The sequence below is a fragment of the Apteryx rowi genome, unplaced genomic scaffold (assembly GCF_003343035.1).
Source record: "Apteryx rowi isolate R43461 unplaced genomic scaffold, aptRow1 scaffold_925, whole genome shotgun sequence".
Taxonomy (NCBI): Eukaryota; Metazoa; Chordata; class Aves; order Apterygiformes; family Apterygidae; genus Apteryx; species Apteryx rowi.
In genome coordinates, this window is record NW_020451233.1 from 190835 (window position 1) to 214051 (window position 23217).

The window sequence follows — 23217 nt, forward strand, 5'->3', positions numbered from 1 at the left end:
TGTTCTACAGCTTCCAAAATAGCATTCGTAGCAGAAAACAACTATAAGCAGTACCTGTAAGCAAGGAGTCAGTGGCAGATGATTGGCATGTCCACAAGTGCAGTAGGTAGTAATATTAGCCTTTAAAAAATACACAAGACAATACGAGATATCATACTGCTGTTGTATCTTACAATACAGTATTAATATATGGTGCTTATCCTTTACTCAGCGTTGGCTGTTTTCATTCTGCCAATTGAATGACTTATAAACTACTTCACTTATTCTTGAGACGTAGCCAAGCAATCTGGGAGAAGAGTCAGCTCTTCATTGTGTAAGATACCTTGAGCTTACAGAAAATCAAAGCAGATATAAGACTGCAAAGAAAACTGCATTTATGGCTTCAAATTTTCATGTTCTTTAGGGCTTACAGGTGACTGAAGGCCACCTCTTATCAAGTTGCATGGGATTTATAGCTAAGAACCAAGTGGTCGGATTTGGGCAGGGAAATATAACTTGCAGCTTGAAGCTGCTAGCTGCATTGTGGCAGTATTTGCAAGAGCTGTGGATGAAATCGGTAATCTGCCCAGCAAAGTTGGAGGCGGGGGGGAAGTTCTAGAAACGGAAGTACTTAAGGAATCTCTCTCACAGCTGTTATTCAGACAGTCCAGTCCAGTGGCATTGCCCAGAATAGTAAATTGCAGTTCTAGCACTGTGATAATACAAAGCCATGTAAGGGGCTACATAAAACTCTTGCTAATCTCATTAGGGAGTTTTCACTTAAGATTCATGTGCAATGAAACCAGGCAGCTAAACCACACTGCTTTTTCTCAGTAAGTGATTTGATTCTAGCTGCCCCTCCTATCTTAATTATTTACTGGATCTTGGCGTATAAGAATATTGTAGCTCGGCAATGATATCCCTCCCCAAGAARACTTGGGACTCTCCTATATATCTCTGGAAGTCACTCACATAAACTCATGTTTTCCTCCTTCCTCTGTACTGTCTGACAACAGTCTTTAGTAAGGAGCATTGGATTGCTCGCTGACTGTTGTCCCTTGAAGAGGAGAGACTCTACTTGCAGCTAATGGCATATCTATAACAATTTTGTTGCTGATGATGCTACGAGCAGTGAGCAATGTGCTGTTATCATGGTACCTCAGTGTATTCTTAGCTCTAGAAAATTTCATGGTGTTTAATGAAATCCAATAAAAAAAATAAATCCATAAACACAGTTCTGACATTAGTAGAAGGAAATGTACAGGTTAACAGCTGCATTCATTACATATATATAAAAATAGTTTTAATAATTATTTATTATTTATATTTATTAAAAGAAATAATCTTTTAAAATATATGTATTTTTTAAGATGTCTGTAGGATGGTGTTGCCTAGAAGCCTCACTTAGCAGTTGAGGTCCTGTTATGCTAGGAGATGCTCACTGTTCCAGAGAACTTGTTTTGAGTGTCAGGATACGAATGAGTGAAGCAAAAACTGATTGGGTCTGCTGAGAGATAACATGTTCATTTTCTTTATAAAACATACTGTGGAAAAAGCATGCCTTATAAGACCAAGATGATATTAATTAAAATAACTGTTTAGTTAATATTGGTAGTATTTTTCTTGAGCAGAGAATGGATAATTCTGGACAATTTTGGATTAAACAGCTAGGTCATCCCAAATTTAGAGGTGTCAAGAGAAAACTGTACTTCCTGCACTCTTCTAAACTCTTCTTACTCCTCTAGACCTGAGAAGTAACATGCAACTAAATCCATCTCCCTTTTCTTCTCTCTCTTGCTCTCTGGAATTGAACAGATCCTTTTTCTGCTACTGTTGATAGTGTTGATGATGCCATTCCAAACCTAAATCCTTTCCTTACAAAAACTAACGATGCTGCTCATCTGTCTGTGTCTTCTGATGTATCTACTTTCACCAGTAGGACACCCACACATGAAATGTTTGTTGGTAAAGTACCGTTTTAAACTAATTTCTTATTTTCTTAAACTTTTAAACTCATTTGAGTTTCTAAAGTATATTTGTGGGGCTTCTCAGAAACTAGGACCTAGTCATTTGGGGCTGGTTTTGTTTTGTTGTAGAACTTGATTTAGTAGTTGTGCCAGGAACATAGTGTTAAAATCCTTGCTTGAATACCTAGCTGGTATTCTTGCTATACATATTCTTGGAACTTGTAAAGAAACATAGTTACAGTAGAAGCAGTTGTGTCTGAGTGTTTCTTTACACAAAGAAAATCTCTTGTGTTTGGGGGAGAAAAAAGGAAAGAAAATGCTGCCTTTGGTGTTCCTTGGGTTATGAAATTCTCTTTAAACATAGGAGCTTAGTCCAACTCTTTTGGTAGAGGATTTTTTTTTCCCCATGATAGCAACAAAACTGATCAAAAGCCACACGTTTTCTGGTACATGGTCTACTCAAACTCATTACCTAATAGGCAATCACCTAATGACTCGCCTCTTTAAAACTGTTAAACTTACTTTTGAGGTGTTTCAGCATGGCTGTCATTATAAACCCTTCTAAAACATCTGTTGGTGAAAGTACATAGTAATTGGATTACTTTTCAGTCTGAAGAGTTGTTAGCTTTCTTAGAATAAGAATCAGATTAATTACATGTCAGTTCTGTCTTTAAGTGAGGTTAGATTTGAAGACAGTCTTGTCTTCCTGCACCAAAATGGTTTTCACTTTGCAGTTTGAACCCCATTAGAATTGCTGTCAGAAGTCTCCAGACTCCCTTATAACAAAAGTAGAGATTCATGCCACCTAAATTTTGTCACCCCAGCTGACTACTTTCCTTGCTCCTCTCCGGTTAGTGGAGAGGAAGAGAGACAAGAGCGTTCAGAGTGCAAGGACTCATGTTGTGAGCTTCTCTCCCGAATTCCCAGGGTAGATTAGCTGGTGGAGGCAGTAACTTAAAAATATGTTAAGCTGGTACTACTACATGATAATCCCGTCTGTGCTTCTAATCAGTCTTTCCCATGCTTGCGGTAAAATTTGTATGGCTGCATGCAAACATGGAACGATCATTTAAGATGCAAGTGGTTTTTGTTTGTGGTTTTTGTTTGTTTTTAGGGGGGTAGGTTTTGGGAGGGTTGTTTTGGTGGGGCCAGGAGGAAAGTTGGTAGGGTTATTCAGTCAGTTTGTTCCACAGTTGCACAAAAAGCTGTGGCCTTGAAGGGCTGTGAACAAGCAGCCTGGTGGGTTTTTGTGAAGCTCCCAGCTCGGTGTAGTATTCTTCAGACTACAGCCTCAAAGTGCCTGGAGATGGACAGCCTGAACGCATCACCTTCCCTTCCAAAGTCTCCTTGTTAAGATATATAACCAATTACTGTAATTTTTGCTGACAAATTGATCTGTGAAATGTAAATGCAGTTTTAGTTTCTAGCCCAAAGTGCTATGATAATGYAAATGTGGACTTAAAATAATTCTTTCTGGTTCTTTAGATCATTACAATCCACTTACTGAACTAAATCCCTTTGTGGCAACCAAATATGAATCCACTGTTGGGCTGTATCGTTGTACTTCAGGTATAAGAAAAATGCCTTGAAGCTTTTACACTCGTGTCTCCCAAGGGTGTAAAACATGGCATTTACTTTGGAGGAGAAGAAAAAAAATTATGTTTATCCTATTATAGCTGTAATTTTGAATCCGTGCTTTTCCCTTTTGTGTTAGACAATGTAAACTTGTTTCTTACTGTATGTCTGTATTTGATTCTTTTGCTTCCATGTTATTTGAGTATACGTGGTTTTATAGACTAACTTTGAGCTGAAATTAAATTTTTTTTGGAATAGCAAATAAACAGTATATCTTGGTTCTCTTTCTGTAACTGTCCCTCTTCTCCTTTCCTGGCTTTTTCTCTTTTGTGATATGCCTTGTCAGACTCTTTTTGTGGTCCTCAAGCTTACCCTAATGCTTCTCATTTCCGCAATGAGCCTTCTTCTGTAGCTGGTCTATTTGGAGGTAGGTAATGGGCTACAGTCTTACCACAAACACAGATATTTGAATGCGTTGTGTACCTAGAGCTAGTAGGTATACTCGTTAGCTACAGAAGTACGTTTATCATGTTGGCGCCCACTTTGATTCACGTAACGCTGCTTATGCGAGATGTTACAAATGGTATACCTTTTTTTCAGTCTGCACTAGACTAATGCTTATTTAGCCTAAATGTAAAATGAATACCTCCATTTTGGGGTCTCATCTAGTTTACATATTGTTACATACCAGATGAAAGACTTCCATGTTATCAACATCTTCTCACCTTACTCTGCCTTGTTGCCTTAAGATAAAGGGTTTTGGATTTCTCACTGCTTCTGGCATTTTTGTTGATGCATTACATCTCTCCTGTTGTGTTGCAAAGCTTTGTATTAGTTTAGTGCACTGTTTAAAGATAACCTGTAAGTTAAGGCAGCTGATAATCAGTTGTGCAGCTATGTAATGCCTGTGCAGTAACCCGGTACGGTGCTGCTTCAGGGCTACCATGCTGATATTTGTTAGGTGGCCTGTGGCAGGTAGCTCTCCCTGTTCAGTCTGGTTTAGGTAGCTTATTAACTTTGCTGCTGTGCAACGTTTAGGAAGATCCTATGTGGTTTGTGGAGGAGTTGATGCTTCAAGGCACTATAAAGTCACATTTTGTTTTAGTGGCTTTGAATAGAAACTAGCTAGACCAGTTTAACGAAATGATTAAAAACTGTGATTCTGTAGTTTGTTGCAAGTATAAAAAATAGAATGATTACTGCCTGTCGGTTCCCGTTGTTTCGTTCTCTCAGTAGAACTCCATTTAAAAATACTGACTTCAGGGCTAAAAACAGCGCTTTTATTTTGCACCTTTTGAAACACCCATGTTAGACAACATGCTCTGAATTGGTGGTAGATAGAAGCAGGATTTGTTCTCTTCACACAGACTGACTCAAATGAGTCCTGTGTATTGCTTTGTCTTCTGGCTTATCTTACCTAGTTATCTTCATACAGCTTGAAACATCCTAAAATATGAAAGCAGGGGATTGGTTTGTAGCAGTTAAGTCATCAATTTTTTAAAGAAAGATATGAGCTATTATAAGTCTGTTTATACAGATGTGATTTTAAGAGCACATCCCCATCAAAGGAATTCTCATCTGCAGTTCAGGGTCTCTGAAGTGGTTTGCTACAACTTGATAGTATACATGCTATAAAGAGACTCATTTTGTTTATCCTCTATCTTTTCCCACATTAGTGCTTCCCTTATCTTGCTATACAGTGTTCAAAGTTCTATGATTTGTCTTTAATAAAAGGTAAATTGTTTAAGTGCTTAGAGGTGGTTGCCTTCAAGCTGAGAGGTGGTTGCCTTCAAGCTGAGAGGTGGTTGCCTTCAAGCTGAGTTGTAAGTTCCTTTGAGACAAATAGGATTGGAAGGAACAGGTGATCCAAATTCGGTTCTTCTGTGAAGTTTATATTCAAGAAAGCATCCTATACTTACTAATTTTTAGGTGAAAGGAAGATAGTAAGGCTGAAATGAGATGCTGTCACAGCAAGCTGAAATAAACACCAAAAGTGTTCTTCGTTGGTTGTTTCTGCCCACCAAAATATTTCACTGTTGAAGTAATTGTGATCCTTTTATTTCTCTGTACTATCAACGTTTCTGTTAGAAACCAGAAAAGCTGCTTTTCAGATTGCATTGCATTTTTTGATGCTTTTCATATAGAGGAATAACCACAACTGTAATTGCCTGAATATCAAGATGTTCTACATGTTCTAAGCGTGTGTATATATAAAAATCAAAAAAAAAGATTTTTAGAAACAAATCAATATTCATTTTTGTACTGCTACACCACCAACTTTTGGTGTGATATTTGTGTTAAACTTTGTAACTCCCACTATCTTGCCACTAGCAACTTCATTGCTAAATATGGTCTTCTGCAAAATGTGGGTCCAAAAAAGCTTTATTATACAATTATTTGTGATAAATTATTAAATTATTAATTTAATATATTTAGATTGGTATTAGCAGTATATAATGGAAGGCATTATTAGTTGCTACATATCAGTGAGGCATCCTGTCATAGTGTGGGTCTTGCTCCAGATGTATCTAAGAAAGAGCTACTCAACTAATATAAAAGATGGAAGGAATAATCTTCAGGCAGGTTATTTTGAAAAAGATTGTAAACTCGGGGTTCTTTTCCTGCAGAAGCACGGTGTTATTTCTCTGATAGGTTTATTGTGAGTAGCTGGAAAAAGAACGAGGATTATATGAATAGCTAGACTAAAGACTTAGCAATGGAAGGGGAAGGGAGAGAGAGTCTTTTATAGTCCATTCGTCCTGTTTCTTGAAACAAAAACTTTCTTTGGAGGAGTAACTTTGAATAAACTGCTTCCTGCTCTTTCCCTTACATACCTTTCCATGTCAGGGAGTAATCTGGGCCTATCAGGTATTTCTAATCTTTCTGCAGTACTTAAATAATTGCACTTTTCTTTATGCAAGATAAGCCAAAAAAAAAAAAAGGTGGATTAATGGGAAATACTGTATAAAAAAATTTAACCTTTTTTCTTTTTCCCCCCCCAGGGTTCACTCCTTCTCCTGTTGCTCAGCCGCAGCCATCAGCTGGCCTTAATGTTGACTTTGAGTCTGTGTTTGGAAACAAGTCTTCTAATGTTGTTCTAGATTCTGGTGGTAAGATACTTACTCAAATAGATGACATATGTCCTTTTTCTTGTTCTTGAGGTATAAAGCTCTTAATTTGTATTTACTCATACTGCTGTGACAATGTTCCGGCTGAAGAAAGGAAGGCTGACTTAAAAGGTCAATAGCTGCATTCTTCATCCATATTTTTTTACTTGATAATCAAATAACGTTTCCTTGCTGACTACTTCTATATGAACTGTGTTGAAATGTTTACGTTGATATCTTTCACTTAAATCTTTTATGCATGTGAAACTTTACACAGTGAATAGCCGCCTTTTGTTTTTATGTGCTGTCAACTGAAATTAAGTCTGCATTTGTAAAGTGTGGTCGCAAGAGGTAGAGGTAAAGCTGCTTTTTAATTTTCTACAGCTGTGCAACATTTGCTATTTCTTATTTTTTGAATGTAGAGATTATTTTCAGAAAATGGTCGTGTAAGAGAAATTGTCAACCATACACAGTTAATTAAAATTGCAATCATATCAAGTACCCTTTTTGTCCTTTTGAACATCTGGAAAGTAGATGTTTTCCGGTCTTTTGACATTGCTTTTTTGACATTGGACTCTTCTGGGGCAAACCAGAAATCTGCAAAAAGCAAAAACATATGCATTTTGATAAGACTTAAATTCTTTAGGTCTTTATTTTTTTGTTTTGCATTTTGATTGCTTTGTAGTCATAGTGGATCTATTCCATGTAAATCCATTGAATGTATATTTAGACTAGTTAGAATGAAATCCCCAAATAGCTATTTCTTTCTGCAGTAAATATCACCTTTATCCAGAGGCATAATTGTTTTAACCCTCTTGTGTATTGTAGCATTACTAGGTTAGGTTTCACATTTTAACCTTTGTGCTGAACTTGCTTTCTCTTTAACTGAATGTGACATCATTCATGGGCTGCTTATGGTTTAAGTCACTTATTTTGTTTGTCATTCTAAGGTTTTGATGAGTTAGGTGGTCTCCTAAAACCAACAGTGGCCTCCCAAAACCAGAGTCTTCCAGTTGCCAAAGTACCACCTAACAAATTAGTGTCAGATGATCTGGATTCATCTTTAGCCAATCTTGTAGGCAGTAAGTATTAAACACTAACAGATAAATACTTAATTATTATAAATGAATAGAATTTCAATAATATCTTTTCCTGCTTTGTCACAGATTTGGGCATTGGAAATGGAACTACTAAAAAGTGAGTATTCCTTATCAAAGTTGCAAATCTTGACTTTCTTGATAATAAAATTTTATGAAAGTACAGGTTCAGAGCCATAAATAATGACCTAATGTTAACCTTCAGAGCACCTGATTGGAATAGTGTTTTTGTTTCTCAGATAAGATGCAGTGAATTGTCGACGGTTGTTTGAAAGTGACCCTCGGCTGAGTGGTGGTGACAGTGATAATGGACAAGATGTCCTGATTCCTGTCTCCCATTCCTTTCAGGCTTTGTATATATTTAGGAAATCAGTCCATCAAAATGCTTCATTGTAGTTATAGGTAATCATAGCACATCTTTTAAATACGAGTACTTCTGTGTGATCTGGAGCTGCAATACAACTGTTTAGAGCTGTATTAATGGTTTTGGAATCATAGCCTCAGACTTGTGGTTGACCCTTAGAGAAATAAATTTCAAAGCCGAGCCTATTCAACAACAGCTATCCCTGGGGAACTGCTGCAGTGAACATCTTCTCTAGCAGGAAAGATGAGAATGTGACCACCATATTTCATTCAGGTCCGTGAGGGCAGCGTGTGCCAACTTTGAAATCATCCAGAAATCTAGTATGCAGTTACTCCTAACTAAACTACCTTTGCGCAAGAGAAGCGAGCTAGATTAACTTACCTGGGGAAGTCAGTTCTGGGGAACTTAATTGAGCTTAGATGAAACTGAAGTGGTCATGTTGGATGTCTTATTTCAGCTGAAACAAGTCATCATAAGACTTTTTATTTTAACTCCTTTGTTAAATGAGCTTCTTCACTAACAAAAAAGAATAGTGTCACATTTCCAAGAGGAAATGCTTAATGTTTATCTGAGGGAGATTTTTAAGCAAATCCAGTATTTTCTAATGATTCTTAATTTTATTTGAAGTGATGTAAATTGGACTCAGCCGGGTGAAAAGAAACTAACAGGTGGTTCCAACTGGCAACCCAAAATTGCACCTACCACTGCATGGAATGCGCCAACATTGGTAAGCAAATACACATTTTAAAATAGCGAGTTCTCTGTGATTTAATTATACAGACTGCTATGTAGCAGAGAAATTTGGAGATGATACGTAGTCGCAGTGAAAGAGCAGTGGAAAATTGAATAAATGGTCATTTTGAGATAAGTAGTGCTTGGATTTGTTTTTCTCAGATGTGCAGTTAGAGTRAATAGTTTACAATGCAACGTGTAAGTTCAGCGGAAACTTGAGTAGTACTTGAACATCTTCTCTTCTAGCTCCCTTTGTATTTCACTAAACTGGCATAGAACTGGAAATCTAGTGGTGTGTGGGGCTACTTTACAGTCCAGATGAGTGGAAGTGTGAAAAGCATGTTCTTAAGGTACATTAGGTTATGTCAAACCTGTATTACATGATGAGTTAGCTTGCTCTGGGGTGAGAGTGGGGTGAGAGATTTGTCTTCTGATACCTGTGGGGGTGTCTGTAGTGATGTGGGATAGCTTTCTTAATGTAACTGCTGCTTTCCTGCATTGATACGTGGGCTTATTTTTAATGCGTGTCAATTTGGTCATCAGCTGAACTTTTCCTATTTTATAGCACTGGCAGCATGTCGTGTTGGTGAGGGGTTTTGTTGTGTTTTTCCTGAAATGAATTGCTCTTAATGTATCTGTTAAAATGAAGGGTAAGAGTTTATTTGAGTAGTTTTCACAATGCTAATGGAACATTTTCTACATGTGAATCCTACTCACGCTTTCACCGATTACCTGGAGAATTGCACACTGACAGCATACGTAACAAAAAGTTCCCTGCAGTCTGTTGCATCTGACTCTGAATGACTGGGGGAGGCTGAATTGACAATTTAATACAACACGGCAGATTTGGAAAGAGAAAGCTCATCTCTCCAGATCTGCTACCACTTCCCTAAAGGGTGGCCCCTGTGAACTCAGATCTCTTATGTAGGGGGAAATGTTTGGGGACATCACTGGAATATGGGTAGATGTTGTAGAAACTGTAATTTACTCACCTGCTTAGTGACTGGTGGTTTGAATTTACTTGTGTGCTTGATCTGTTGAATAACTTGTCTTGTATATACATCTTCTTGTGATAAGTCATTGCCTTTAACAGCTTTTGTTGTTTAGAGATACTGTTGGGATGTTTCTCTTCCTGTGAAACCTTTTTATTCAAAAGTCTTGAAATAAAAGTAATCTAGGAAAAAAAAAACACTTTGTTTTGCTCTGCTGGTCTATTTATTGTGGACTTGCTGCTGCTTGCTAAATAAATATGCTTTTGAAAACAAGGCTTTCTTGTCTTTGGAAAAAAGGCATATACCAAATAAATGGACTATGCAAAACAGAATTCCAGACCTATTAATGGTGACAGTATCACAAAATGTGTGTTGCCTCAGTAAATGACTTGAATTACAAGAATGTGTTGGGGTAGACATTTAATGTACTTGTGAACTAAAATGCTATCTGTGTATATTCTGTTGTGTAAGTATTTGCTTCTAATCCAGTGTTATTGCATTATGTAATTGTTTTCCCTGGGAAATACAGAATGGCATGCATTTTCCACAATACGTAAGTGAAACAACCCGCAGCCTTTTTGCAATCAACTGGCATGCTGATATTAACCACTGCTGTAGCAGAATCTCATAACCTTCTCGCTATTTACACATTTCTCATTTTAAAAACCTTTGGTGTGCCGAAAATTTGAGCTTTTCCTAGCATATATGAACTTCATAGGTGTTCTGCAGGCTCTTGACTCGAATGATGGCATGGGAAATACCAAAATTATTTTTCCTTGCTTTAAACTGTACCATTTGCTGGCAGATAGCTGGGGTGTGTGTCTGTGCTGCCTTTAATGCACTTGGTGAATTTTGAATGAAGATAAGGTGTTTGTGTTTGAATAACTGCATGAAATCTCACAGGCTTCTGTTATTCTTGGCACTTGATCCACATTTATGGTAGATCTTGGATTTTTATTTTTTTTTAGTGGGGAGAGACCAATATATCATTAGTACTCACCTAAAATAAGCAAATCCATGCTGACAGTTTACAAATGGCAAGCAATAAATAACCTGGGCTTGCTGTCCGAGGAATGTAGTCTTTCATATCAAGGGCTTTTTTTGTTATGGCAACAGTGATATTGGTCTTTCCCTGTATTCTGTTTTTATTGCAGGGTAACTCTGTAAATAAAGGATGGTAGGTCCATTTTCGAGCGTTCAAAAATACTTATAGTCAGCATATTTGTATGTGTGTAGGTGTGGGTACACAAAGAAACGTAAAAAAACCCAAAAAATTAAAATATTTGGATAGTAAACAATCTAGGTAGTAAACAATCTAGATAATTTTTGATCAGGGATTATTTATTTTTTATAGCAGTTAATGCTGGCAACATTGGCCACTCTCTGTGAAAAGGCAGCTGATACCTTAGAACTGAATTCAGGAGCAGCTTTGCTGTGTCCTATTCTTGGTGTTTATCTGCTTCATTGATCTAATATTATGAATATTCTGTTGCTTCCCTGTTTGTGTCTTTCCCGTATCAAAAAGCTGCATATTCCAAAAGATATATATTATCTTTGTTTGTCCTGTCATGAACTGTAATCTCTACAGCAAAGAACGTGGGAGTTAGACTATTATTTTTAAAGAAGAGACTAATGAGGTGGAGTGGATAGACAGCAGCAAGTTACCTGAATATTTATAAGCACCAAATTATAGTCCGAGAGAACTTTTTTTGTCCTTGTAAAAGTGAATACGAATTTAGAAAGTGGATGATAAGACTGTAAAACAAAGAATGTGCCTACGATGTGAAGAACTGTCTTTAATGTATTTTTCTACAGCTTCTTTCTAAGAGTTATCAGCTGTTTTTACATACTTGTTGCTAAATTGTTTACAAAATGCAGCTGCAGCCCAGATTTTCTCTGACAAAAAATTTTTTGCAACTTTTATAAAAGTTAGCTTAGGTTGAGGTTAATACAAACACATCTGCAAAACRTTAAGAGGACTTTTAACCTATTTGAATTGAGTGTGCTAACTGCTGTACTGGGTGGATGAGAGGGAATGTAAAGTAGCAGATTCACGTGTTCAACCTAGATATAAACTGTTCCTGGAGCTATGTCCCCTCTGGCTTTAGTGAGTGATACCACCGTAGCTTTAGAACTAATTATTTATCCTATCGTCTAGATTTACTTTGAGGTTGAACAAGAGACAAGCCAAGCCAGTTATATTACCATTCCAACCGTTAAATGTTAGAGTTGCAGTTATGCTGAAGCATGGTAGGAAAATCCCCGTAGCACGTACCTGTTGGCTAAAAAGAGGAGAACTCCTGTAATATCTGCAAAAGCAATGGTAATTGGGCCTTTAAGTCTTTAAAACTCCATCTCTTGAGATCCCTTGTGCACTGTTACTTCTGATTTTGAAAGTTAAATGCATATCTCCTGTGCTTCAAGACATACTTCCACTTCCTGAATCTTTTCTAAAGTATTTCTCTAGATGTATCATAGTGTGCTCTTTAAACAGAATACTGAGAGAATTGTAGTTGCCAATTTAGATTAGTAAACCAGAACCCTAGCACATTAATAGTAAATATATAATTATACATTTGTCAAAATCTTCTAGAGGCTTTAGTTTAGGTATTATATTTGATCCGAGATAATTTGGATGCACTTTAACACAAGACTGCAAATTCTATTAAGCGTAAATTCACTCTTTGCTATATTTGTGATTTATGAAGTGCTGCAGCTGACTCTTGAAAGCAGTGTGTCACTGGTATGCAGCTGATCCCTTCTTTCAGTTCACCACGGTTTCTTTTTGCACTAGGCACCACCTGTAATGGCATACCCTGCTACCACACCAACAGGAATGATGGGCTACGGGATGGTGAGTAGGACTTCCTGTGTATGATTTGATTGCTTATAGTATGGAGAACACTAAGTGTGCTAGCAGTCATTTTTCTGAACTGTTTTGCTCAAGTCTGAATTTCAGCCCCATTGGTTTATTCTTCACCAAATCATTAAATTGCAGTTTTCTGCAGTAGTGTAGTCTGGTTTTATCTGAAATTCAAGTCTGCCCGTTCTTTRCTCATCTACTCTTTCATTAACTTTTTTTTTATTCAGACAATATCTATTCTTGGTGGGCTTTTTTTGGTGTAGCACCTAAATACAGCTACATTCACAATAGGARTATTTTACTGGTGAAGTGAAACCATCCTTAGATACTTGCTCCTAATCTCGGTGAAACTTGCCTGTAATGATAAATGCCATGAAACTGCCAGTTTGTGACACTGTTGTGTGTTGTGGTGTCAGCTGAGAAATGCATCTCTTTCTGAACCACCCATACCAGAAGTCCTTTTACATGGACCCAACTTTGCTTTCTGTTGCTCTAAATAACTGTTCAAAGTCTTGATCTTATCTCATTTTTTAAAATATTTCTGAAATGATGTGCCTTAACTCTTCTTTATTAATGTGGTGGTATTGATGTAGCAGAGCTGTGCTGGGTGAATAAGGGGGAAGAGTTTTCTTAGAACAATTATTCTGTTAAACAGTTTGCAGATCTATATAATAAAGACAAACTAAAATGCTTCATATAATCAAATCAGGTTCATAATTTGTAACTTGTATATGTTCAGTAAGTGAACAACAAAAGCTCTTGAGGGTCTGTTTGGAGAGTCTCTCRTTTCCTGCTACCCACCCACCAACTCCTGTAGTATGTTGTGTACAAAGTCACTGTAGTTATTCTAAACTACCTTCAGTGCTGATTCAAACTTAACCTGCACAACTTTGCCCTGAAGACACGAGGAGCATTTCCTTGGTTATTTTGATTCAGCTGAGGATTGTGTTGCTTTCACCAAAAGTTCTGTAATAAGAGCTGGGGAAGCTAACATCTTCTGTGTTTAGAAAGTAATCCTGTGTCTTTCCTAAAGCAGCTCTCACCATGAGGTTTAAATGCTAATATAAAATGGGAACTGGAATTGAGAGAAGCCATAGCTCTATTGCTCTGACTTGAGTTGCTATTACTTGTTCAAAAGTATGCAACATGTGAGCAGCAGGAGGAGATCGGCTGTTGAAGAATGGCCTGTGAACACCGGTGGGCTTTATAGCTTATCCTGAAAACTGTCCTGCCTTGTACAAATGTGTTTCAAGACATTTAACACTAGGGTTCTCTGAAATTTTGACCCATTTCACAGCCTTTGTATTACCCCCCCCCCCCAAAGCACTAGTATGTTCCATAGGGTTCTAAACATGGCCACCTCTGAACGGAGACCTAGTAGCAGACTTTTCTATCGGTGAGGGCCTGCCGGGCAGGCAATCTGATTAGTACCGTTGTTGACTTGAGTTTTCCCTGGCCGTTGCTTCATTGTGCCAGTGGTTATTTTACCTTACTTTTGTTGTAGGGTATTTTTCATCAGGGTCAGTCTGGTGAATGAGTTCACCATATGGTTGTTGGAACAGCTGCTCGGTGTGATAAAAGGGGTACTAGGATTTGTCAAGGAAAAGCTGCTTGGAATGGGGACCGCTTCACAGCGCTGCTGCTGTATATCAACCTAAGCCTGGGTGAAATGCCAAAAGCAGCAGCAGAGATGAGAGTCTAAGTAAAATTAAACCTTACTTCTAAGACCATTAATATGTGTTAAACTCTTAGTTTGGCTCAGCCACAGTGTCAGTAACACTTTAGCTTTATTGCATAATGAATTAACATTATTTTTACATACAGTTTACTTATATGTATAGTATATGCATGTAGTTTTCAAGTTTTCTTGAGGTCTCGGCCAGCTCTGCATTGATACTTGTAAAACTGTCGTCTTGTGCTCTCAAAGGCATAGAAAGGGAAGTGTTGTCAGACTTCAGTTTGGGGGCACAAGGACCAGCACAAATGCTTGTGTTGAGGCATTTTAGCGCTCCAAATTTTCTTGGAGCAGGAGGAGGCAGCAGAAGATTAACTAGACTCTGTCCTTAATGTGAATATTCCTTAAAAAGGCTGTAATTTCCTTTCTAGTAACCTTACTTGCGGAATACTTTAGGAATGTGTTTGTGGTTGCATATATCAAATATGAACGAGACTTTTCACCCATTTATCATTTTCCTTCTTCCCCTTTCTCTCCTTAAATACTTGTGTATTAATACTATGTGTGATCTGATGTTGTCTGGGTTTTTTTTAGCCATCACAGATGGGAGGCATACCAGTAATGACACAGCCAACTTTAATATACAGTCAGCCAGTCATGAGACCACCAAACCCTTTTGGCCCTGTACCAGGAGCACAGGTGTGTATATTTAATAATTGATACTAGAAACAGATCATACGTGGTCTGGATGTGTTGGAAAAAAAAGAAAATTAATATTTTCTTGTGTTGAACAAATGTATTGTGCAAGCCTGCTAGATCATGAAAGGATCGGTTCTCTGCTGCTTATTTCCAGGTTGGTGTCATAAAGTTTGTTCTATAAAAGCAAAAAGGATAGCCTTTAAGCCTTTCTTCCCCCCGGGAAGCGTGATTCTGGGAACATGACTGCCTTCCTCAGTGCTTTAGCAAAAGGATAATACTAGTCACATACACGTGCTGTTTGCTGAAGACAGTCTTCCCTGAAGTTCACGTTCTCTGCTGCTTTTCCTCTAAGAATGGCTTTATGTGAGATTGTGTTATTACAGCTTTTTCTGAATTATATGTGGCACTAGTCCTCTAACCTGTTATATTTGCGAAAGAGTTTATAAAGTAACGAAGTCTGGCACTTGCTGTAAAGAAAAAACTTCGTGTAAGCTGTATGTTTTATATTACAGCATATTGCAGGGGACAAACAGGACATATGGCCTTTGTAAGTCTACAAATGTGATAGATGGGTATGGAAAGAACATCATATCCAACTGGGAAACTTCAACCCCACACCTGCATTGCTACTACTGACTGTTCCTCAGTCCTATACCACATTGATCTAGTTTTAAGTATTATATTCTCCAAAGGACTTTATGTTCCTCACTTTTGCAGAAAATACAAATTTACAGCCTGGTAAAGATATCCAGTAGCTATACAAATCAGTCTGGCCTTTCCATATTAAGTAAGTGTGTTGTGTTAAATGGTGTGTTCCTTAAACTGCCTGCTCTTCTGCTTCTCAGGATAGATTTACAGATTCATAACCTACCTACTGGAGTAGGAGTGTGCTGAAGGGGTACTCTGATGTTTAGATTGAAATTTGAGAAGAACCAACCTTTTCAAATATTGAACTTTAAATTCAGACCTTTTCTTGTCTTGCAAACTTGAAACTCATTTTTTTCCCCTATTAACAACATGAAGATAGATTTTTCTTAGAAGAACTCAACAAAAACTTGCACGCTTTCATACTATTTTCAGAAAATATTCAGATCACTTAAGAGTTTGAGGCGGTCACATTTGTGAAGTGTAGTTAGAGGTAGAGTCAAGTTCAGAGGGCAGGTTGGAACGCCAGTATTAACCATGTGTATTTTCACTTGCCAGTTAAATGGCCTTTGTCAAAGTTCATAGGGTACTTCATGATTTTATTAAAAAAGTAACGTATGGGGACTGTATCATGGTCTTACGAAGAGCTCTGTTGTCTTATTTTTGACTGCAGGTAGCTGTTTAAAGGAATGTATATATTTAGGTATATTTGGGGGGGGGGGGGAGAATGCCACAATGTGTGTGTTTAAGGGAAAAAATGTGTATGTGCACTGCACGACTTCCCTACCACTGAATTCGGACATGTAACTTGAACTTTGCTTCACGCATGGTGTTGCCTGTTGATTGCATAAGAAGTGTAGGTTCTTCCCTTCTGAACTAAACCTTATTTAAATATCCAAATTAAAGCTTATGAATTCTCAATAACAGCATTTTTTGTAAATTAAATCTCCTCAGTGACTGTCTTTCATTATTATATTGATTTCTGGTGACCTGGGTTCATCTTTTTTGGGGCCTTCTGTGGAGGGGAAAGAACTGAGCCAGTAGTTTGGAAGGGTCGAGAGCCTCAAGCCTTTCTCCAGTGCCTTAATCCAATCTCTAATGTCAGTGGTTGTGTTGCATGCTGCCAGTGGGCAGTATGTCCAGCTTCTTCCCTAAAACAGAGCCTTATGGATGGACCAAAAAAAGGCTTTATCCAAAAAGGATGCTGTTAGGTTTCTTGAGCTAGAAATGCGGTTATCCATTTACTTCCTCTTGGACTTCTGAGAGCTGTATTGTACACTTACTGTCACTTCAGGTGAGTGACTTGGTATTTTTATTTTCATGGGGCTTTTATACTGTTTCAAGGAAAAACCTTAGTGCTTACCACGCTTAATAACTAGAGAGCAAGTGAGATCCTCAAGAAGAAGCATTTTCTACAGTGCCCAGAACATCAGTTTGGAAATGTCCCTTTAAAAAACTTCTGCCTGCTTGGCTCACCAAGTAATTCAGYTATGAACAGATAGGTAGGTCTGAACGATTAGGTGAGGCTTTCTGCTTCATTTGGTGTTGCAGGGCTTGGTCTAGGTTGAATCTCAGCTGGCTGTCACAACAGGTTTGATTATTACAAAAATTACTTCTACTGAACGCACACTGTTTGTTTGGTTCAGCATTTACTGTGTGACCTGGAAGGTTTCCCCTGAGACAACCAGTCTACATTCTTGCAGCTGTTAAGTTTTCAGAGGTCTAATGCCAATAAAGCATCTTAAATAAAACAAAAGCTGTTCTCCTTTCACAGTAGAGATAGGATTTACTAATCTGTGGCCACCGAGAGGCATTACCATGTTATTACATTGAATTTACTGCATGCTTAACTTTGTCATTTGTATTTTTTTCTTCTTTGAAATCACTTATCTTGCATATTAAAGTCAGTAATAATTGTTTTTATCATGGCGAAATAGTAGGCTTTCTTCATCATGGAATATATGGTGCTACCCAGAGCAAYGAGAATGGTCTGCGCAGTGTGACTAAATTATTTTAGTTGAGTGGCAAAAAAAAAAGGGAAATTAGGGGTGATCGTGGTGAAATCAGTGGTCCAAACAAAATTGAAAAATAGGCAGAATGATAGCAGGTACAATGCAGTGCAGCAAATGCAGAATAGTTGAAACAAGCCAAATTTGAATGATGTACAGTTCACTGGAATATAAATTAAGCTTTGTAAGACCTGGGTGTTGTAATGGACAATAGCAGTACTTGCATGTTCAGCTCTGCTAACAACACTGATTTGGTAACTAATATAAAACGATATAAAACCGACAAATCTGTGTTATGCCTTTGGCTGTAACAGATGCAGGTGTGTTTTGTGTAGAATGGACACAGCCTTAGGAGTGGAAGCAGGTGGGTAGTGAACATTTTAAATCTTAAAACAGACTTAAACTATCCTGCTTATTGCTAACATTTATATGAATTGTAACACCGTAATTGTTAACATCATTGTAAATGCTCAAATGAGTAAGCTGCTTTGAAACTGTGGAGGAACATGCTGTTAGCTTCAGGACAGATGGATGCCAGAAAGCAGACTTTAATGTGCTAAAAGGAGCACCCGTAACCCTAAAACATATGCTAAAAGAGCCTGGCAGACTTGTTTAATGAGAACCCAGTACCTAGCTAAAGATCTGAGTCAAGAACACACTTACGGACTGGTTGTTTTGTGTTACTTTAACTGATTCTGGGGAGTTTTTCGCCTTTGCTGGAAGCRGTGAGAAGTGACTGATGTTGGAGAGGAGACTAAGCTTTGGTCTGGTCCAGCACGGTACGTCATGTCTCAAATGACACGTGCGCTGGGCAGGAAGGGGGCCGAATCCACAGTTCTGATCCTGCTAGTGCTAGAGAAACTGGCGGCCAGTGCGGTAATCTTAAATATGCTCCTCCTGAGAAAACCACCAAGGTAGGTTGTAGTTTTCAAAAATGTTTATAAGCAGTCTTAGATGTACTCCACTAAAATAATTTAGTCGCACTAAGTATTCTAGATATAGTCCCCATAGATATTAGATGCAGTGTAGGAAATCATGTTTAACTGTACTCTTCAGGTTTTTTCTATTGAGCAGAGGAATCTTGTTACAATATGTATTTACTGTAGGATCCTGCATCTGAATTTGGCTGGGGTATCTAGGAAGCAGTATTGTCAAGTTTTTTGCACTATTTAACCTGAAGAGGCTTCCTGAAATTTCACCTCTATTTCTGGCTACGTGCTAGCGCTACATGAATGACAGAGCTTTAAACCTACCAGTCTTCCACACTGCTTTCAAACTGGGACATTACTTTGGACTTGGTATCAATTGGAGATTTGCCAACTCAATTTAACAGGGTTTTTAATTTGTAACTTTTTCAGTAATTTGACCACGAAGAGGAGGAATGTGTCATGAAATGGAGTCACAGCGGGCATGCCTTGCCAAAGCTGCGGCTCTGTTAGGCTTGCTCAGTGGTCTCTTTCAAATCCTGGAGAGCGGTGGGGTGTGGGTGAGCTACGGCTTTCCAAAGGGAAGGACCGAGTTGAAAAGGGGACCTTCTGACATCCCTAAACTGCTTCTCAAGCACTTCCCATTCTGTCTCATGACTCTTCATAATCTGCTTATGGGGACTGGATCCGAGTGCCCATAGGTAGGGGGCTCTGGGGAGGGGGAGCACGAAGATTTCAATCCAGATAGGGAGTATGGATCCTAAATAAGCTCTCCGTCTCCCCCTGTGATTTCTGGGATACAAACATTAATGTGAAAACTTTAAATTTGCCATGGCAGTATTTACATTCTGGGCACTTCTGCAGGCAGTCCCCATAACCATGTTCCCCGTCATATATAGGTTGGCAGACATTCAGTGTTTCCAATGGAAATATGTCTTCATACAGCAGTTTTTGCAGTGGGTATGAGGTGTAAGTATGCACTGGTTATTAGTGACTCTTACAAATAAGCTGTTAAGGTAGTGGAACCAAAAAGGGAAAAACTGGACTGTTTTATTTGCAACTGCAAAGACATGCAAGTTCTATGAGGGGAGAGGGCAAAGCTGATTCAATAAAGCACCATTTATAACTGAGAAAGCACTGACAGAAGAAAAAGGGCTAAAAAAACCTCAAGAAAACAAAGAATAGCTCCTGCTGCTATTACAGCTTGCACGTTATTGGTCCCTTCCAGCAGCAGCTGAAGTGCCGCTGTYCCCACTCAATATGGGTGCAAGATGGCTGGCAGTAAGTGTGTGCTATTACATCATAAATTGTCATGTGCTTTAAATAGCTSAATGTGTGGTCTGGGTGCTTTAAATACCTGGCTATAGGACATGATTTTTGTTAAAATGTAGAAATTACTGATCTGAGCCTTCTGTTCTCACCTCAAAAGCAGCAGTTGTCAAACTTTCTCTACCCCCAGAATAGATGCTGGGTTCCCTTGCTAATCTGCAAAGCGAGTGCTATTAGCTGCCCTTCAGCCTCTTTTTATACACAGTGTGTTTTGAGGGGGAAAGAAGATGCTGAGAGGAGGCTATTTCTTACGGAGCAGGCATATGCAGAGCTGCCACGCTCTGGCCAGGCCCCCAGCCTTGTCTCTCTGTGCCAGTACATACTTCTAACAGTAGAGCGGGAGAGTGCTAACCCATTTCACAGGAGTGTCAGGCCTAATGTTTTGTATAATCTTTTGAAGAAAACTGCTGTGAAGGTGCAAGGTTATTGGCTTATTTGGCAAAACCCAATCAGTTTCCTTTCAAGAGGGACATGTCCAGCTTGTTCTACATTACACCAACCATTGAAGAGGCTTTCCGTTTTCCATATGACCAAACACCTTGTTTTAATAGTTGATTTCTGCCCAGTTTGCCTCTTAACCTCCCCTTGTCCTTTCATTACACTTTCAGCTTTCATATTCTGTCATTCTGAGACCTTTTTTCTTTTTCTTTCCCTTTCTCTGTCGTCTTTCCTACTAGCTGTCTGCAGCATCCAGCCCTTCCAGTCAGAGTCCTCACAGAGCCTCAGGAAAGGATCCCTTTGCAGAGCTCTCTCTCCAGGATTTCTTGTAGAACAACTTAGGTATTGTCCGTTATTCTGGGGAGATGCTGGTTTTGGTGAGATGAAACGCAGATGAAAGTTCTAATTCAAGCTTTATTTTTTTTAGAAATGGCTCTAGTCATATTAATAATAAAAAAAAAAGTCATGTTGAGTTGGAAGCATTGTGGAAGTGACTTGGAAACTTTGTGTACTTAACTGCAACAGTTTAAAGGCCTGATCAAGTAAACTAGTATTTTGCTTCAGTCCCTTGGAAATAAAGCCCAGTAGTTCCTTTCTGAGCTGCAAGAACTGGAGCACCTAGTACTTGCTGCAGTCAGAAGGAACTGCTGTTACCTGGTATTTACCATTTCATCAGGCAAATGTTTAGGGTTCATGTTCAGCAGCATGGCTGTTTCTGACAGCCTACTTGCACACTTAACCAGATGGCTTAAGCAAAGAATTTACTTTATGCCCAAGCAGACATTTGGTTTCATGTGTGTAAGAGTTAACTTTTTTGGTATGCTGTGCACTGGAAATCTTTTCAGTGTTCATGTGTTTATCAGTTGGGGGTGGGGAGGTTTAAGTGCTAAAACAAGTGGAAACCATGAAACACTTGAAGCATAATGCGTAGCCTTTCATTGCACAGAGCAGTTGGCTTTTCTTCATGTACTTCCTCTGGATCAGAGAGAAATGACCTTGGGTTCTTTTGGTAATCGTGTTGAGCTGTGCGTTATATTACAGCTGGTGACAATATTGTATGGATACATAGGTTTTTTCATTGCTTTACARAACAGCTTAATGCAAACAGATGTTCCGAAAGCTGGTACAGTTGGAAAAATGTCCTCGTGGCTTTTGGTTGTTTTTTCTGACCCTAATTTTGTATTCTTGTTCAAAACTTCAGAACTTCTGGTAGTTTGTGTGTTTGAAGAACGAAAATTTTCGAAGAAAACAGGTTTATAATGACATCCTCCCTCTGGTTATGTTGAACTCTAAAGTTAACACAAGGGTTTTCTAAYCTTTACAGATTCAGTTTATGTAACTGTTAGATGGAAGAGAAAGGAACAGTTCCAAAAAGATGTGCTCACCAGTAAACCCTACTTCCAGGAAAAACTGAACTTCAGTCTTTCAAACTCTCCTCTTCCATTAAACAATGCAGTAAAATGATGAAGACCAATGAAGGAACCTGGGACAACTCCATAGGAAAGCATCAATACACAGTGTGAAGCCAAGAATTGCCATGAATTAAGACTAAGATCTGTTTTTTGTCCTGGTGACTAATACATCAATACTTTCAGCTTCTAATAATATCCATAATCAGTAACATACAAAGAGAAGCCTTTATTCTGAAAATTAAGATTTGTATTTGGAAATGCTGTCTGGAATGGAGATGTCCTTTACCGTAACTTAAAATAAGACTTTGGGGAGGGGAGGGTCAAATCCTAACTCTTAATTCTGCAGTTACCTTTTCTTCAGTCCTCACAAATGTAGGCACAGCAGTAATGGAAATTAACTTTTTTTAAAAATTATATATTCAGTTTGCAGTAGACATTCCTTATGTATTATTGTTTGTATTTATTTATGATTATCAATTTAACATTAATATTGTATCAAAAAACCTCCTTATGAAAATGAGTATGGATGTATACAGTATGTCTGATTTTTATCCACAAAGAATGAATCTGATTCAGAATGCTTTTCAGCTGACATACAGAGCACTAAATATTTTAAAGGTCTGAATCTAATGAATTCTCAGTATATATGGGAATTAGGGAAGAGCTGTAAAATGCATTAATCCTTATAGTCAATTCTGTGCCTAGGATTTTGCAAGGGAACAGTTAACTGACTAGAAGAAGCACTACATTTTTAATTCAGCATCAGTGCATTGGGAAGGAACTTTATTGCTTTGTGCTTGGCATGTCATTATTTTTACATTTGACATTATAAGGCCTTTCCAAAATGAATGTGAGGAATTGCTTTCACTTTAAGACTTTCCTTCTTTTCTGTAAAAATTAAGGTATTATGTTGGGGGGGGGAGGGAGCCTTTTCATTTGGCTAGTGCCATGTTTATGATCAGGTACCTTTTAAAAAGTAAAAAAGGGGAAGTAGCTTCCTTACATATGTCTAGTGGGAATCTAGTTAATGAATTAAAGTAGCACTGTTGATCGGTGCTTTGTGTAAATACATCATAACTTTTGGGTGGAGAGGGGTCTTCAGAAGGATAGTCAGTGATATGAAAGCAATTCTGTACATGARTTAAGCATACTTGCTGCATTGTCTCTGCAGATTCTATTTTTGTTTAAAATATTAAAATGTATGTTAGCAAAAATGGGTGGATTTTCAAATAAAATGCAGCTTCCACAGAACTTTTGTTACGGTATGAAAGTCTAAGGTGCTTCTTTTCTTTTTGCTGCTTAAAATGTGCACTGATTGCTTTGTTTACTTAATAAAATACCAAATCTATTTCATATGTGCATATTGTATTACAGGAAGTGCAGCGCTGTGACTCTGCGAATGACACAT

General features: G+C 38.2%; 1 protein-coding gene across 21 annotated transcripts in view; it reads left to right on the forward strand.

Moving 5' to 3' along the window:
* The window catches only part of PICALM (phosphatidylinositol binding clathrin assembly protein), a 103412-nt gene that overhangs the window by 49201 nt on the left and 30994 nt on the right, over window positions 1–23217 (forward strand). For 9 of the 21 annotated variants that reach the window (XM_026091797.1, XM_026091782.1, XM_026091783.1 and 6 more), the window contains exons 13-20: window positions 1795–1944; window positions 6524–6631; window positions 7579–7710; window positions 7795–7825; window positions 8717–8816; window positions 10343–10366; window positions 12608–12667; window positions 14946–15050. In XM_026091797.1, coding sequence (XP_025947582.1) covers window positions 1795–1944; window positions 6524–6631; window positions 7579–7710; window positions 7795–7825; window positions 8717–8816; window positions 10343–10366; window positions 12608–12667; window positions 14946–15050 — 710 coding nt within the window. The other 12 variants (XR_003257874.1, XM_026091786.1, XM_026091793.1 and 9 more) reach the window with 12 other exon arrangements.